The sequence below is a fragment of the Abramis brama genome (assembly GCF_963993115.1).
Source record: "Abramis brama genome assembly, chromosome: 21".
NCBI classification, from domain to species: Eukaryota; Metazoa; Chordata; class Actinopteri; order Cypriniformes; family Leuciscidae; genus Abramis; species Abramis brama.
In genome coordinates, this window is record NC_139983.1 from 12,736,423 (window position 1) to 12,749,521 (window position 13,099).

Below are 13,099 nucleotides of genomic sequence, written 5' to 3' on the forward strand. Positions count from 1 at the left end.
GAATCAGATTATTTTTTATAATTTATTTTGGCTGTAACACAATGACAATTTAAATGCGCAAACGTGGTCTTTATATCACATTTTTTATTTTTTCTCACATAGTGTAAATTAGTCTTTGTACATGGAAATAAATGCATTTTTATTATTGGGAAGGGGGTCCCTTGCAGAGGATCATCATATTTAGGGAGATCAAAAGATTTATTTGTGTTTTTCACTACTAAAGTTATTTTTGGAATCCTAAAATATCTCACCCCAGTTATTAGAACATGTATTTTGTTTAAGTCTCTATTTATTAGAACATGTAATTTGTTTATTTGATCCTTTCCAGGTCTCCACAAGTTCTTTCCTCATATTACCATGTGCACATTTGATTCCAATGATAAAAGAGTCTGAGTACATAAGAAAGCAAGTAGAACGTCTTCAATTCGTAAGAACTTTATTAATGTATAGAAATTTTCTCTATCTTTTATTTTGCTTTAGTTATTTTTGTTATTCTGTTTTCAGCCTCTTTTTTCTTTTGTGTATTCTGATGACATTGAACATATTGTTAATGCATTTTGTTTATCGTATACAAAGTTGTACATCATAAACATCTCTGTATTTTTTGCAATCATAAAAAAAAGAAAAGAAAAAAGACTGAAATTACTTCTTGCGCCCTCTTTCGGCCACTCGTTGTATGGCAAAAATAAGGCATTTTCGGAAGAAACCACTGCATCCACCTAATTGTCTAAAAGTGCGACACACGAAATACACATTTAAATTAACATTAGCAGACACAAGTTTTGTCTAATAATATGTGCGCTTCAATATAATATATTTCCACATCATTTTCGCTCAGTACGCACACATTATCTTCTGACAATTTCCCAGCCGCCCTGTAGGAAAATGAAAGTGGACTGATCCAGTAGTATTGAAAGCAAAGCTCATCGCGCAGTTGTTTGTTTTCACTCAGCGCAGTAAAGGAGAGGAGAGGCAAGGCACGGAGTTTGTGTAACGGTTTCGTTTTTAATCTTCATTGCATCTCTCAAGCCTTCTGCCATGGCTCTGTGCAGTAGCGTCGGAGCCTTGGCGTTACCCAGCGAGCTCATTGTCCACATATTTTCCTTCCTGTCAGACCGAGACAAGCTCCGGGCCTCGGCCGTGTGCTCTCGCTGGAGGGAGTGTCTCTTCTACCCTGCGCTGTGGACGGAGCTCAAGCTGCGCGTCGGTGGAGGAACCAACGGCGGCGGCTCTGGGTCAGAACAAACCCCGCGATTAGAGTTCCTCATGCGCAAGTTCGGCTCGTTCGTGCGCGAGCTGCAGCTGGAGTTTGCCCCGGTGGACGGATACTTAAGCCCGCTGCAGCGCGGAATGGAAGCCGTCGAGAGCGACCCGCAGTTCGCGAAAGATGCGATGGTGACATATTTGGATCAGGTGTTGTGTGTGCTCGGCAGTCTGCGCAATAACAGGTAGCTATATGGATTAGTGGTCGATTTGCATGCATTGACAATACAAATCCTTTCTGTCTGCTTTGCTTACATTTGATCAGCAGCCATAAACAAACCCTGCGCATTACGTAACGCTCATGTTTGAAGCATCGCATGGCTGCCTGCTTCGTGCATAACCACACTGCGATCACTTCTTATGACAAGCACAACCTACTACTATCTATTTTTGTAGCTATGATTTTGTATGACTATAATAATACTTTATTTACTAGTAGGCAATCCAATAGCGACTCGTATCTTTCTCCGTATCACTAATACGTATTCACTGGATGCTATTCCAATGTTACTGGTAACAAATTGCTTTTTTTTTTCTTCTTCTTCTTCTTCTTCATTGAGTTCTATGAGGATCTGTGTTTCAGATATCAATCTAAGATATTTTCTCTTTCAACTAGTCTATTTACATTGTTGCTGGTGCTTATTTCTGTTTAACTTCTAATAACGTCTAATAGTATCTATTGCAGCACTAGTACTTTAGTTGATACTAGTACCTATTTTTTTAGACATTAATATCTATCACACTTGTTAGTGTCTTTTTATCTAGTTATAATTGCTCATCTGTCACATGTAATTAGTTTGAATGACTAATTTATAGTTAAATTAAGCATCTAATAAGAGTAATACGATTAAAAACTAATTACATTAAAAATGTTACTAGTGATGGATGGAGGGATGGAGACTAGTGTCTGTTCACTTGCTATGTAGGTAAGCTATAGTATTAGTACCTAATGATAGTAATTAGTAAAACTGTAATAGAATGAATAGAACAACTGGGATACATTCTAATATAATCCACACATTCTTAATTTCAAAATTTGGGATTAGTAACAAAAGTGAATATGTATCTAATGAATATTTGCTAGTGAAATTGAAAAACATTCTAAGCACTATTGGATTACTGGGGGGAAAATAAGCACTTGTAACACATAAAATAAATAGTTGGTTCTAAGGAGTAAAACTGCTGGCTAAACTCCCACAAGCCTTACTGCATTGTTAACATTCTAACAGAATCTTACAAAACCACGTTCAAACAACACTGGCTTTGTTTTTCCTGCTCTTCATAGATGTTTCCTGATGCTGATCGTAACCTACAATTCTGTTTATGTACAATAGAAACGCACTAGAAGGACTCATAGCCCAGAACTTGCCATGTAAACAATAGGCTTTAGTTTGAAATGTGTAAAGAACAGAAAAAATATCTGATTATAGGTTGTTTGGTGTAGCGAGAGTTTGATTATTGGTTTGAAAATGTATATTCCAAATAACTTGGCTGATTATTTGTATCATGCTTTTATTTATTTATTTTTGGTAGTCATTTACTGTGGTTAATTTTAGTTATATACACTGTTATCATATAGGAATATAATTCAAGTCACATGTATTGTATCATGTTTACATTGGCAAGACATAAAACTGAAAATTCCTCTTTTTTTTACCCACCAGAAACCTCCAGAAGCTGTCTCTCTACGGGGACACATGCATTCTTCAGGATGACGGGATTCTGGACAGCTCTTTTCTCAGCCAGGTCGACCAAGGCGGCAAGAAAATGAAAGAGTATGTTTTAAAGCTTCCTTTCACTCTGATTACATGCTGGCTTTGCAGATAATCTGACCATCTTGTTAGTTGTAGGTACTCAGTCAGTCTTGGGCTGTGTTCAGAATTGAATAGTAGCGTACCGCACAGTGTGTATACTGTACACTGCCTGCTATTTAAAGGGGTCATGAACAGCATTTCATTAAAAAAAAAAAATATAATGTTGTCTGAGGTACATCAAAAAAACATCCTAATTTAGAAGTAATGAGCTATTTTCTCTCCTGTTTTTTTGACCCTCTTTTTCACACACACTGTTTTGATGGGCGTGCTGCATTCAGGACTTGGAAGTAAACGCCCACTGCTATGATTGGGTAACAGTATTACATTTTAAAATAATTTTCATTGTCCCCACCATTTCACGTACGGAATTGTTTTGAAAACTTCCGATGTTGAAAAATATCTCGTTACATACATAGTTGAAACGTGCCAACAATGTGAAACATTTATGTGTATTAATTATGCTTAAACTTTATTTTCCACATGCAAGACTTAAAGTACAGTTACAGTTGACCGGATACCTTACAGTGTTTTCAATGAATTTACAATTGTTTGTTGTCGTTCTTATAAGCTATTGTTCATCTATTTCGATAAAGTGAAAAACATAAACATTGTCATTTGCAGTGTCGTGTTTTAAATAAAATGAAATGTGTTGTAATGTCTTACTGATGACAAAAAAGATGTCGCTCACTGAAGCTTTTATTGTATGTACAAGAGGCAATGATGTAGAAGTAGGCGTTGATCTTCTGCAGAGGCGGTCTTTCGTCGCACTATTACTTAATGATGTGACAAAATCCAGAACGAATTGTTTGAGCAGCTTGGTTTCAATAAAAGCTGTTTTTGGACTAACGAGGAAGTTTTGAGTTCTGAAACTTACATGATATTTTTATGCTACAGTGACCTCTTACATGTCAAAATATCAAGGAAAATTTGATTTCTCAATTCATGACCTTTTTAAAATAGCATGAATGGAAATGTAAAAAATAAATTAAAAAAATAGTGTATGATACATAACCTTTCTACATTGTATGTTTAATTCAGAGAGTGTTTAGTTTTCTGACACTAGTGACAGAAATTGCACACTTCACCTTTAATTGGACTACCAATGAAAAGTTTGGGAAAGTCTGTAAGATTCATTTTTCACAAGTCTCTAACGTTCACCAATGCTGCCTTTATTTGATTAAAAATACAGTAAAAACAGTAATACTGTGAAATATTATTATGATTTAAAATAGCCATTTTCTATTTTCATATATTCAAACGAATGTATTCCTGTGTTGGCAAAAGCTGAATTTTCAGCATCATTACTCCAGTCTTCAGTGTCACATGATCCTTCAGAAATCATTCTAATGGTGCTCTAGAAACATTTCTTATTATTATCAATGTTGGAAAAAGTTGTGCTGCTTAATATTTTAGTTTTTTTCCCCCCAGGATTCTTTGGTGAATAAAAAGTTCGAAAGAACAGCATTTGTTTGAAATGTGTTTTTTCTGATCAATTTAATGCATCATTACTGAATCTTGTTTTGTTTTTTTTGAACTTCTGAATGGTAGTGTGAATGATTTTGTCAATTTGTGCTGCCTTTGCATTTATCCTCCTTTAAAAATAATTCTAACCATATATACATAAACTGTTCTAGGATCCAGCAGCTCTTTGAAGAGATCCTGTCCAACAGCAGGCAGATGAAGTGGTTGTCATCTGCGTTCATGCTCTGTGTGGTGACCCCCTGCTCTCTGGCCTCTCTCTCCAACGCCAGCACCAGCTCCCTCGAGCACCTCAGTCTGATCGACAACCAGCTGCCCAGCCTGATTTCCACAGTGGAACTGGAAAGGCTCGCTCACCTGCGGTCTCTGTCGCTAGACTTCTGCGACTTCACCTCGGACATGTGCCGCCTCCTGGCCTGCGGTGACCGAGCGCCCCTCCACCGCCTCTCTCTCTTGCTCAACGGCGCTGCTTTGGATGTCAAGCCTTTGGATGGCACTGCCGCCGAGGAGGACTGGAAAGCCCTGGTCCGTCACAGCACGAACCTGCGCGTCTACGTCATGGCGATGGATGTGTGCAGCCAGGACCTTCTGCGTGTGCTGAAGCCCAGCGTGCCCCTGGAGCGGATCCACCTGGACAGCTACAGCACTCTGGTGACGGATGGGGTCGTGGAGCTCATCTCGCAGCAGTACCACAGAACCCTCAGCCACTTCATCTTGATGAGAGACGACGCCGGATTCCCAGACCTCAGCGTCAACCGCAATGAGGACCCACTGGTTCTCCTCGCCTGGCGCTGTGTGCACCTCGCTGTCTTGATCATCCATGGTAAGTGGACATTTGAAACTTTTTCACTTGCCTTTGACAATCCACTGATTCCTGAGATATGGGACAAAATCTCCCATAATACCTTTTCATATATAAAATATATACATGTATGTGTATATATATATATATATATATATATATATATAATATGAAATATATAATTAAATGAATGAATAAATAAATAAATAATCTATTTGGGAAATCATGTCTTTTTTTATATATATTATTTTTTAAAACCTTTCCAAAGCATTAACAAAAAGTGTCAAAATTGGACATTCCATCCAAATGAACTCTTAAATAATTAAAATATAATAATAAAAATCATTATTATAATCATCATAATAATAATATTATTATAATAATAATGTAAAATAATAAATAGAATTTAACATATTTACAAATAAATATCAAGAAATGTCAAGAAAATTCCATAAAATATATTTATGCACCATTCGTAGTCTGTATTATGACTATTAGACAAATATTTGATGATTAGACTTAAAATTAGACATTAGGGTAGGGTGATTTATTAAATATCTAATCTGTTTATATTTCTAAAATTATTTTTTATTATGTAGCATTTTTATTTATATTTTATTTAATAACATGTCTAACACCACCCCCCCCCCCCCCACACACACACACACACACACACATTTTCAATAATATATGTCAGCTTCATAACATCAATGTTTTTAGATGATTTCCCCCCTCTTAAATGGGTGACATTAGTAGCCAACAATAGCAATAAAACAAAATGGCTCCTGGATTTAAAATGTGCTATGCAACACTGTTAGCCATCAACTGTCAGATTTTCTGTTTGAATGTGGTGACAGTTCAATATATGCAGCTAAAAATATTTTTTTCACGATTCTAAAATCATGCTAAATGTATTGAATGTAAATACTAGATTTGCAGTGGGAATACACATTGTTTTTGAATCTTCGCTGAAAATAATGATTTTTGCTGCTTGATCAAATTATTTAATTATTAAAATGAGCTAAAGCAACACAATTGCTATACATTTTGTCCTAACTTAATTCCATTGTGTTCAATCAACTTAAATATATTTACAATTGAAGTTTGCTTAATCCATTTGTGTTGGGATTACATGAATGATTTTTGTTGCATTAACTGTGGAGGATTTTTAGTTCCCAGCATGCTTTGCATATGGCTGGATCAGCAGAGTAAATGTTGAAATTAAGTGTTATTTTATGTGTTTTTGAGTGAAGGGAAAGACCTGTTAAAGTTTGATGTTATGTTTGACATGTTGAAGTTTTTATGGTTCCATTGTGAAGAAATAGAGCTTATGGTTAGTTGTGATGGCTGCATGTACAAAGACTATTGGCGCTTTTCCACTGCATGGTACGGTACGGCTCGCTTTAAATGGTACCACCTCTGTTGAGGTTCCAAGCGTACCGTACCGATACTAAAATGTGACGTGAAAACACTGCAGATCACTGATTGGTCAGACAGAATCATCACTACCAGCGTCATTGTATTTACGACACGAGACACTATACCCGCTAGATTTAAATAGCCAGTAGACAACAGCCAGCGCTGTAGCGCCTGTTTTAAAAGTATTTGCTTTAAAAAAAAAGAAAAGGAAAAAAAAAGAGTATAAACTTCGAAAAAAGAAATGGCTGAATCGTGGTCAGTGGACGAGGTGCAGACGTTCCTCTCGTTGGTTGCCGAGGAGTGGATGGGGAAACACGGAATGAAAAATTCGCATTTAATATGATGATATCATGGCAGTAGAGACGGCAACTATAACGATCAGTCCCACCCACTTTGAAGCGGTACTAACTGGAGTGGAAAAGCAACCGAGCTAAAGCGAACCGAACCGTGCCGTGTCGAGTCGTACCAAGCAGTGGAAAAGCGAAGCGAGCCGAACCGTTCCGCGCCGAGTCGAACCGTACCGAGCTGAACCATGCAGTGGAAAAGCGCCATATGACACATGATGAGCAAAAGCTCTGCTAATGCCTGTTCAGTAACAAGTATCTTTCTACTTGTTCTGTGCTAGTTGCAGACAGTCTTTTAATTGTACAACATAACTGAATGTCAAATATAAACGGGTCTTTTCCATTTACTCAAAATCACAGACTTGAATATATTGGAATCTACTCAATGTTTTTAGTTATTTCAATTCAAATATATAAGTTCAACTAAAAATATATGCTTAAAATTAAGATATTTAAATTGTGTAACCACTTTAATTTTTAATTAATTAAAAAAGCCTTTTTTTTTTTTTTACCGATCAATCAAATAATTCCTTGGTATGTCACTTTTGGATCCTGTAGTTTTCCGTTTTACCGTGCACAAGTAATTTTTCTTGCTTCGCAGGCTACACCGTGTGGTCCCACAACCTCGTGGCCATCTCTCGCCTGCGTGGGTCCAACCTCAAAGTCCTGGAGGTGTCCGAAGAGAGCATTGACTTTGACCCGGACCAGTCGGTGTACATCGAGGGAGATCCCGTCCACAATCTAGTCAAGGAGGTGTCCCTGGGCCTGGGCCGCGTCTGGCATCCCTCCATGGACAACAGCGTGGTCCTGAACGAGCCCACTCAGCACTTCCACCGCGAGATGCAGAGTTTCAGCGCGGGCATGTAGACTCACCAAACGCCCTCTCTAACCCTGTGCTTGGTGATCTTTCACTAAATGGGCCCTTCTCATTTTACATATTGTTTTATTTCTTTCATTGCTTTTTGATTTGTTTTTGTTTTTTCTTGTAGTGTGAATTTAATCCTTTATATGTGCTGTGTTTAATCAGTATTAGCTCTATATTTATATCTATATCTATATATCCTGCTTATTACTAGGAAAGTATAGTTGGGTATTGGTTTAGTAGCTAATTGAGTGAATGGTAGAGATGGACTTTTATACAGCTAGCTTAAAAGTTGTACAGTGAGCTGTTCATTCTCTCGCTTTGTCTGTTTGTTGGTTTCCCCTTAGAAAGTGTGGAGTTACCTCAAACTATCAGTTGATCCTTCTTGGCTTCTGCAATGACGAAATCCCATGTTCACGTTGACCTTTTTATAGGGAGATTAGTCTTCCAGCCAAGGGACACGGCTGATCCGCAATTATGAACCTTCCTCTTTGTTCATCGCTATGTAATTGTTATTCAGAAACGAGGATTGGTGGAAACGACGTGTTCGGGACGCAGATCCCGCTGGTTTTTCTCAACCTGGAAGTAGACGCACCTCTGCTGGTGAAACCAATCGTAGAGGTTTTCAGTCTGGTGTATGACACCTGCATGCTGACCGCCCTGCAGCACAATATCTGGGCCCAGCCATAGGTGTTTTGTTCTTTTTTCTTTTCTTATTTTTTTCTTATGTGTGTTTTTGTTGTAAGTCCTTCCCGTCTGTCTCAGGTAGGCAAGAATTATATGACAACGAAGATGAAGATGATGGTTATGATATTTTGGTAAGAGTGATAACAATCAGTTGATAATTGTTCTTCTCGAGTCACAGTTGCCTTGAACTCCCCCTTTCTTCTTCATAATCAATGTGTTTTTGGCCTCGGACTCGGTCTGTTCAGCGTTATCGTCGCCGTAATTCCCCAACCGAAGTGCAAAATCCTCACTGGATCGTTATTGAGGGCGAACACGCTCCGAACGGATTGAATCCAGGCCGTGGTATTTCATCTGTAAAACATTAGATGGCGGGAGACAGACGTTTGCTTGTTCCATATCTCAGGATTCCTGCACTTGCGGTACTTTTCCAGAAAGCTTTTGTTGAAGCTTCGTTCAAATGGTTGGTGTGCTCGATGGGCAAGATTTTGTAGTGTTTTTTGGAGGAAAGAGAGCTCTTCCAAAAGAATGTGCTTTAGAAGTTGCTGGTTTTTATTTTTTCTACCTGTTTAATTTCCCTAGTTTAGCATTTGAAGGTCTGTGTGTTTTTTGCTTTTACATATATTGTCTATTCGCTCCTTTATTTTAAAATCAGTCGAGGTAGATCGTGGTTGCTTGCATAGCTGAAATAAGTGAATGTCAAACTTAAGCCTTCTTGAAAGCGGCAGCGTTTTTGCGTCTGCAGAATCCCCCTTTTTCCTGAGCATATCTTTATTTTCTCGTGCTCCAATAATGAAGCGAATCGTCGAAGAGTGGAGTACTTTTTAAAACCGTTAAGTTGCCTCGCTAACTGTTACTCTGTCAGGCCTCAGAACTTCCTGTTATTTGGCGGTATCGACTACCCGAAGCCAAACCAGGTTTGAAATGGAAGCCATCGCCCCAATCTTCCTGGAAGATCCGCGCTTATGACAAAAACGAACAGCCAAAGCAAACCTTCGCAGCGTGAAAACGATCTTTATATGCAAGCTTATCAAGTGAGCGGTGACCTAGATCTTGTCAGGATTTGTAATATGTGGTCCAAAAAAGATTTGAAGCAGTTAACCAATGAGGTCGAACAACTCTTGGCACACGAAGGCCTGTTCGTAGGGTTGATGTAAAGAGATCCAGCTTGACTAATTGTTGACAAGTTTACAACCTACTGTGGTACCCATGTCAACATTGGTGAAAACGGCAGCTTTCCGTGGTTGGTGGCACAGAACGCAAAAAGGGTCGTGTGAAAAGTCATTTGTGGATTAAAATCTGTTCAATACGCTCCCTTTTTGAACAAACCACGGATTAAAAATGTTGTTTTCAGGTGCGTTGACATAGGTGACAAACATTCTGTAATGATTATGTTGGAATGCTCTTAACGCATGCTAGTAGTGGGATTCTGTGTGTTTTTTTTTAGTTTATATCGAAAAGTTCTTCTTAGTACAGCACCAAAAAACGATTTCAATAAGTGTGAGCTTGTTTGTTGTACATCGATTTTGCCGAAGGACTTTAGTTGGCGGAGAAAGACTGCGTATGACACGTTACAAACTGCTAAAGCATTCATACCGTGCCTAAAACCCAGAATAGCTTTCATTTCAAACCCATGTCATTCGTACGTCCCTGGTCGACCAAGTCTACGAACCTTTACAAAGACATAGCATATTTAAAACCGCCAGTGTTTTCTTGTTTGCGTCTCGTTTTGCAATCTTTCTGTCTGCGTGTGTGTGTGTGTGCGTGTGCGTGCAAATGTGTCGTGTAAGCGTTCAAAAAGTGCATACATCAGAGAAGGAGGTGTGTGTTCAGTACAAAAACGTACCACTTCCTCAGCAGTGAACAGGAAACAGCCATTCTCAGGGTTACTGTTAGACGTGTGGAGGAAACAAACAAGAGTCCAATAGCTCAGGCCTCTCACCATGAAAGTTTCCATTTAATGAAGAATCTTCTCAACAAAGTCACTGGATTTAACTTCTGTCAGCGCATCATCTGCGCCAGCTGCCAAAGATAACGGTGATACGACTCTTTTTTCGAAGTGCCCACATGCTGGCAGAGGGCAGGGCCAATGGCTGATGGGCCGAGATGTACTACTACTATCGTATTATGACAACTACTATTAGATAAATGTACTAACGGAGGGAGGGGAGGTTGGACTTGGGCGGTGGTCCACAGCTGTGCTGTGGCTTTGGTCAACATACGTTAGATCTCTCTTAACATGCACCTGTTTCACTGTGAAGAGTGAATGTAATTTAACTATTGAAAATCAAGGTTGGTTCTATCAGACCTATAAGCTGCTATGAGACGTGTTAGGAACATTCCACTGGGGAGTTAAAAACAAACTAAAATGGCCAAATGTCTGCATGAAATGATTATTTTTTTATTCTTTTCTGTTTTGTTTCGGGCAGGGGCGGGATCCTGGAATCAGCGTTCGACTGGTCCTACGATGAAATTCTTGAGCCATTTGAGAGCGCACGTAGGTTTTTATTCACGATCGATTCGACCAGTCGGTTGTTACAACTCAGTTGGATCCCAGTGTTTTGTTTTTTTGTTTGCGTTATATGCATTTCACAATCTCGTAGTAAAGAGAAAGAGGGCTGCTATGACCCCATCTGAGACGGTCAGTGTTTTACAGCTTTTTCCGATAGCTACCTTGCCGATTATGAACCTCACGCCAGCCTTTGGTAAATCAAACCGTTACCATGTTTCCACTGCAGGTCAGATCTCGAGCTCGACGCGGGCCTCTCTTTCTCTCTCTGGTTGGCTTGCGTTAAAGGCGAAGTCAAAAACTATGCAAACGGAATGCATACGATCCAATGGCTCTTAGCTTTGTTTTTCTTTCTTTTGTGCTTTTCTTTTTCTCCTTCTGTCACTCAAATGGAAATAACCTAACTTGCAATGATACTTGGCCTTATTATTGTTATTATTATTGTTTTAAGATCTTGATTCTTCGGAAGCCAACTCCGTTTCAAGGGCGACCGTGGGTTACAGACATGGTCTCTATGAGACTGGCCAGAAGGCCCCAGTTATAAGTGGTACGAATGTTGTGCATTTGTATAAAATCAGGACAGTTTGCAATAAAGAAGTGGCCATCATGGGGCACCAGCAGTGATAAGACCAGACTGCTACCTTATAAACTTAATGGGGAGTTAAAAAAGATAACATAAATCTGCATATGCGTATATATACCAACGTATATACTTTTATGCAACACATGTCCGGGTTCTATTTATGAACATTGAAAAAAAGGTTTATAAGCGTTGTTGTTTTGCAAAAATGGTTTTACCATCTTAAATGTTTAATATTTGGGCAGGTGTGTTCTGTCTACTATTTGTCTCCGGTGAGCACATAGCATTGGATTTTATATGTACATCTGCAAACAGGAAGTACTCTGGCACAGGTGTGAACATGCCAGGTGGGAAGATTTTAATGAGAAAAAAAGTGATCTCGAGGTTCCACGATAAAGAAGAAAAACCTTTGAAAAACTTAACTGACAGATATTGGGTAAACCAGCCGAATGTTGATTTGAATTAATGTTGAACGAATGCATTTTCTTTTAATCGGTAAAATAAAAGCATACAAAATCAATCTCGTTTCTGTGTATTCATAGTTCTTTATTCTTCACAATGGGAGACTGAATGAAAAGTTATAAAGAAATGAATTTATAAACCTGCAATTTCTTCTGGTTTAAATATTTTAGAGCTTGGCCTACCTATGTTCATTATAGCAATCTTTCCAAAAGCTTATCCCCATCTGTAAATTATGTCAGTGATATTGGTTATCAGATATTTTATTCTGTGAATTTATCAGTTTCATGTTTTAATTAATCTTACTTAAAATGTGTAAAACATGTTCCGATCACATTGTACTTGAGCGCAGTAAAGCACATAAGGTGATTGTTGAGTGGCTGTAACAAAACCAAAAACTTGTATTTGTTAGGCATTTCCTAAATCACCACATTAGTTTATTCCTAAAAACAAGCATTTTTGATTGCTCAAATATGGGTAAAAAGTGTAATCGTACAGCATTAAACTACTGCAATTGTACATATTTAGATATTCAACTGCAAACGCTCATTTTCCCTGTTTACGTTTACATTACCTTTGTACACTTGTAGTTCATCTATACACTTAAATATATCTTTAGCAAATCACAAAATGTCCATTTTTCGTACTGTACATTGTTGTGATGCATACATTTATGCAATGCATTTAAAACAATTGATTTAATTAATAGTATACTTTTTTTAATATTAGCCAGCCGTTTATCGGATATCAGGCATAAATAATATGAACACTATTATCAGTATTGACCAGCACTTTAATATTTCTGCATTCTTTTTGGAAATCACACTTTGTAACTTCCTGGATATTTCCAAGTTTTTCATGATTGTGGGAACCATGATGCGTTC

At 38.2% G+C, this 13,099-nt stretch overlaps 1 protein-coding gene across 1 annotated transcript; it reads left to right on the top strand.

Moving 5' to 3' along the window:
• The first annotated feature begins 912 nt into the window (after positions 1-912).
• fbxo33 (F-box protein 33) lies at positions 913-12,276 on the top strand. Its single transcript, XM_084096875.1, has 4 exons — positions 913-1,448; positions 2,928-3,038; positions 4,712-5,379; positions 7,723-12,276. Exons 1-4 carry the CDS (start codon positions 1,039-1,041, stop codon positions 7,986-7,988), a joined length of 1,455 nt encoding a protein of 484 aa, XP_083953001.1. The 5' UTR covers positions 913-1,038; the 3' UTR covers positions 7,989-12,276.
• The last annotated feature ends 823 nt before the right edge of the window (positions 12,277-13,099 follow it).

Excerpts from the sequence above, each read along its gene's own strand:
- fbxo33 (XM_084096875.1), top strand. The coding sequence starts at position 1,039 with ATGGCTCTGTGCAGTAGCGTCGGAGCCTTGGCGTTACCCAGCGAGCTC. Across the intron at positions 1,449-2,927 it reads GGCAGTCTGCGCAATAACAG|AAACCTCCAGAAGCTGTCTC; the intron begins GTAGCTATATGG and ends TTTACCCACCAG. Across the intron at positions 3,039-4,711 it reads GGCGGCAAGAAAATGAAAGA|GATCCAGCAGCTCTTTGAAG; the intron begins GTATGTTTTAAA and ends AAACTGTTCTAG.